This window comes from Kryptolebias marmoratus, linkage group LG8 (assembly GCF_001649575.2).
Source record: "Kryptolebias marmoratus isolate JLee-2015 linkage group LG8, ASM164957v2, whole genome shotgun sequence".
In the NCBI taxonomy this organism is placed as follows: Eukaryota; Metazoa; Chordata; class Actinopteri; order Cyprinodontiformes; family Rivulidae; genus Kryptolebias; species Kryptolebias marmoratus.
The window spans coordinates 29,716,216-29,720,384 of record NC_051437.1 but is presented as its reverse complement, the minus strand read 5'-3'; the positions used below and the strand labels follow the sequence as shown (position 1 = coordinate 29,720,384).

Sequence of the window (4,169 nt, the reverse complement as noted above, 5' to 3'; positions counted from 1 at the left end):
TGTTGACCAACAGCTGGTTGTTGACCTGTGAACATGTTGACCAACAGCTGGTTGTTGACCTGTGAACATGTTGACCAACAGATGGTTGTTGACCAACAGCTGGTTGTTGACCAACAGCTCGTTGTTGACCAACAGCTCGTTGTTGACCAACAGCTCGTTGTTGACCTGCTTCGTGTTGACCAACAGCTGGTTGTTGACCAACAGCTCGTTGTTGACCTGCGTCTGATAGAGTCCGTGTTTGTTGTTGGTTCGTCTCTGGTTCTGACGACCCGATGACCCGCCTGTCTTCTGGCTCTTGAAGGTTGTGTGGCAGGACTTTGAAGAAGACCGTCTTCACCGTCCAAAGTAACCAGATGACCATCAGGTTTGTTTCGGACGCGTCCATCGTGGATCAGGGCTTCTCCGCCACCTACGAAGCTTTTGTCCCATCCGACCGTAAGAGCGCAGCCGTCAGAACCCAGCTTCCCGTGGCCTTGCTGGCCTTCAGGCAGATGTTTGCAGATGTTTGTGTTCAGTGTCTCATGTTGTCCTTCAGCTTGTCCCGGAAGGTTCCAGTGCAGCAACAACATCTGCATCAACAGCACTCTGCACTGCGACGGCTGGAACGACTGCGGCGACGACAGCGACGAGGTCAACTGCAGTGAGTGCTCGCGCCTGTGCACGTTCATCGCCCGTGTTGGTGAGGACAGGAGACGAGCCGGTCCCATCTGACTGATGCTGTTCTCTCTCAGATTGTGAGGCGTCCCAGATGAAGTGTAAGAACGATCACTGTAAACCCAAAATCTGGCAGTGTGACGGCGTGGACGACTGCGGAGACAAGACGGATGAAGAGAAGTGTGGTGAGGTCCTGGAAACGTTCAGCCAGTCCAGCTGAGGAAGAAAGGCCTAAAACTACTTCAGTAAATTCAAGCTCCTCCCTGTTTAAAGCTCTGATTCTTGTCAGCAGGAAGTTGTGCAGACGGAGAGTTTTCCTGCAGGAACGGACGCTGCATCTCAGAGAACCTGAAGTGTAACCAACACGACGACTGCGGCGACGGATCTGATGAGTCCAAGTGTGCCAAATGTAGGAACCCTTCCTCCCTGGGAGCCGACAGGAACCAATCGGCTTTCCTGACAGGACAGAAGTGCACAACTTCTCTGTCCTACGTTTCCCATGATGCATCATCAGCTCCTGCTTGTGTTTTGAACATGTTCAGAGCAACAGCAGGTCTCTGTTGTTGTTTGTTTGTTTGTGTCTCAGTTGTTGTTTGTTGTTGTTTGCAGCCCTGCTGCTGCGCTGCTCAGACTTCACCTTCCGCTGCAGCGACGGACGCTGCATCAGTAAACTGAACCCTGAGTGTGACGGTGAGCCGGACTGCGAGGACGGTTCTGATGAGTCCAACTGCCGTAGGTTTCACACACACACACACACACACACACACACACACACACACACGTGCACACACACACACACACACACCTACATACCTTTGTGTGCTTTCAGAGTGTGGCATGCCGCCGTTCCGCAGCTCCCGGATTGTTGGCGGTCAGACGGCCCGGGAGGGGGAGTGGCCCTGGCAGGTGAGCCTCCACTTCGACCGATCCAAACACACCTGCGGAGCGTCGGTTCTGAACAACCGCTGGCTGCTGACGGCGGCCCACTGCGTCCAGGATGACAGACACATCAGGTCAGAACCGAACCGTCAGGCAGATTGGACCTGTGTGTTCTGTCAGCTCGTTGGGACCGTTTGGGTCTTTGAGACAATAAACTCTGAGCTTCTCAGTTAATCAGTAGAACTGGCTTTCAGATGAGTGTTTAGTGACTGAGACCGGCTCTTGGATCCGAGGTTTAGTTTCAAACAGGACGTTGTGCTGCAGGTACTCTCAGGCCAGCCTATGGCAGGCCTTCCTGGGCCTGCATACTCAGGGTCTGACCAATGAGTGGACGGTGACGAGGAACATCCAGCAAATCATCGCCCACCCAAACTACAACAAAGTCAGCTTCGACAACGACCTCGCCCTGATGAAGCTCGACTCGGACGTCAGCCTCAACCAGCACATCTGGCCCATCTGCCTGCCCTCCTCCACCTACGACTTCCCAGCAGGCCAAGAGGCGTGGATCACTGGCTGGGGCACCACCCAGGAAGGAGGTGAGGCGGCCTTCAGAATAAAAGCTGTTTGAAAAACCAGGTTTCTTTACTCACCTGTCCTTGTTCTGTTTTTCTGTTTCAGGAGAGTTAGCCAAGAGCCTGCAGAAGGCTCAGGTCCGGATCATCAACAGCACGGTGTGTCGGGGTCTGATGCAAGACCAGATCACTGACGGGATGCTGTGTGCCGGAGTCCTGAAGGGCGGCGTGGACGCCTGTCAGGTGAGACCTCGTTCACGTAAATCTGAGGCTGTGGAGGGGTTCGAAAAAACTAAATCCTGAGCTAATCCTGACTCTCCTCTCACCCCGCAGGGGGACTCCGGCGGGCCGCTGGCCGTCACCAACCCCAGTGGGCGGGTCTTCCAGGCGGGCGTGGTGAGCTGGGGTGAAGGCTGCGCCCTGAGGAACAAAGCGGGCGTTTACACCCGGGTCACCAAGTTCTGCGACTGGATAAAGCAGCAGACCGGAGTTTAACTCACTGGAGATGGTTTTAATTGGATTTTAGTCTTTTATCGGTCAGTCACGCACATTTGATTTATTTTAAAGTTCACAATTCAGTTTTTATTTTTTTGGGTTTACAAAAACAGAAGCTGGGAGCAGCTGGTTTAATTTAAACTTTTAATAATTAAAAAGTCCAGATTTAGATCTTCAATCATCATCAGGAGATAAAAGTGATCCGTCAGCTGACTGATGTGACAGAACACCTGGGGAACAGGTGACCTTAACAGAAGATTTGTGCCACAAAAAGTCACATGATGTCATAAATTTGAGTTTCAAAGTCATTCTTATGAAACACAAATGATACAAAGTTCTAATTATGATATTTATAACTAGGACTAAAAACATTATATCACTGCAACAACTTTGTGCCTCATAAAATTATATTTTTGTTTGTCTTTAAGGTTTTGTATCATCATCATGTATCATTTTTCTCAGCTGGATTCTTCACTTTTAGCCGTTTAGCTTCTAATGAAACATTTCCAACAGATTGAATTGAGTTTGATTTTTATTTTAAACAAAATAATTTGGATTTGTGTAAAAACATGAGGCACTTTTATGTTTTTAAAAATCTGTTAATAAATGAAAAGCAGGAGCAGCAATGTCTCTAAAAAATAAAACTAAGCTGCCTCAGACAAACCGGTTTTATTGAAGTTTCTCTGCGGAGTTCCTCAGGGATGTGTGATCGGTCCTTCAGAGGTTTACAGGGTCAGATAATTATGGTCTGTTCTAAGTTTTATTATCTGATTTTTTTTTACCAGTTTCTGTAATTATTGAAGTAGAGTAGGTCTCAGTAATAATTAATGGAGTTCAGCCATAAATGTTTAATATTATTGGGTTTAAACAGTTCTCTGTACACTTTAAATCATTTAGGGTGCAATAAATCTACTTTTTTGTATTTCTCCTTAAAGCTGCTGCTTGTTTGTAATGGTTTAAACTTTGTTTGATACCTTGTTTACTGTATTGAATGGGTTTGTATCTCTTTAATTCTTGTTTTTATTATTTTGGTTGTACTTCAGTAACTATAGGACTGTGAATATTTTTACCATGAGGTGGCACTTCATTACAGTGTAAAACATTTAATCCAATTAAACTTTATTTAACAACTCAACATGCAGAAGGGAAATTGTCATTTTTTGCTCGTTTTGTTTTAAAACATTGAGGTTGCTTCACGTTGGAACCTGCAGCAGGAAGACAGGAGGGTTGGTTCAGTATTCAGTGGATTTATTTATAGAACCCCCCCCCCCCCCGGTTACAGTTGGTGCTCAGTGCTGAACAAACAACAATAACAACAATAATAGTAATATAAAGTGAAAGACTTCATAGAAAAAACCAACAAAAACAAACGTCTCTGGAGAAACTGAGCCGTTTTTAAACTGTCGTGTTTAAACTGGTTAATAAAAGCTCAGATTTATAAAACGAAACCAGTAAACAGCAGATCTGATGTTTCCAGAACTGCAAGATATTTTCTACAGTTTTTATCGTCCACCACCATGAAAGGTGGGCCCTCATCTAACTGTCTGTTAGCAAAATATCTTGTGACCC

General features: G+C 46.6%; 1 protein-coding gene across 3 annotated transcripts in view; it reads left to right on the top strand.

The window, feature by feature from the left end:
- Positions 1 to 3,735, top strand: part of st14b (ST14 transmembrane serine protease matriptase b) — a 9,205-nt gene extending 5,470 nt beyond the window's left edge. For 2 of the 3 annotated variants that reach the window (XM_037977100.1, XM_037977102.1), the window contains 9 exons: positions 302 to 435; positions 536 to 640; positions 732 to 839; positions 944 to 1,063; positions 1,264 to 1,386; positions 1,484 to 1,667; positions 1,858 to 2,129; positions 2,212 to 2,348; positions 2,439 to 3,735. In XM_037977100.1, the coding sequence (XP_037833028.1) occupies positions 302 to 435; positions 536 to 640; positions 732 to 839; positions 944 to 1,063; positions 1,264 to 1,386; positions 1,484 to 1,667; positions 1,858 to 2,129; positions 2,212 to 2,348; positions 2,439 to 2,600 (1,345 nt within the window). In that variant the 3' untranslated portion in view covers positions 2,601 to 3,735. The remainder of the gene's footprint in view (positions 1 to 301; positions 436 to 535; positions 641 to 731; positions 840 to 943; positions 1,064 to 1,263; positions 1,387 to 1,483; positions 1,668 to 1,857; positions 2,130 to 2,211; positions 2,349 to 2,438) is intronic. The other variant, XM_037977101.1, reaches the window with a different exon arrangement.
- The last annotated feature ends 434 nt before the right edge of the window (positions 3,736 to 4,169 follow it).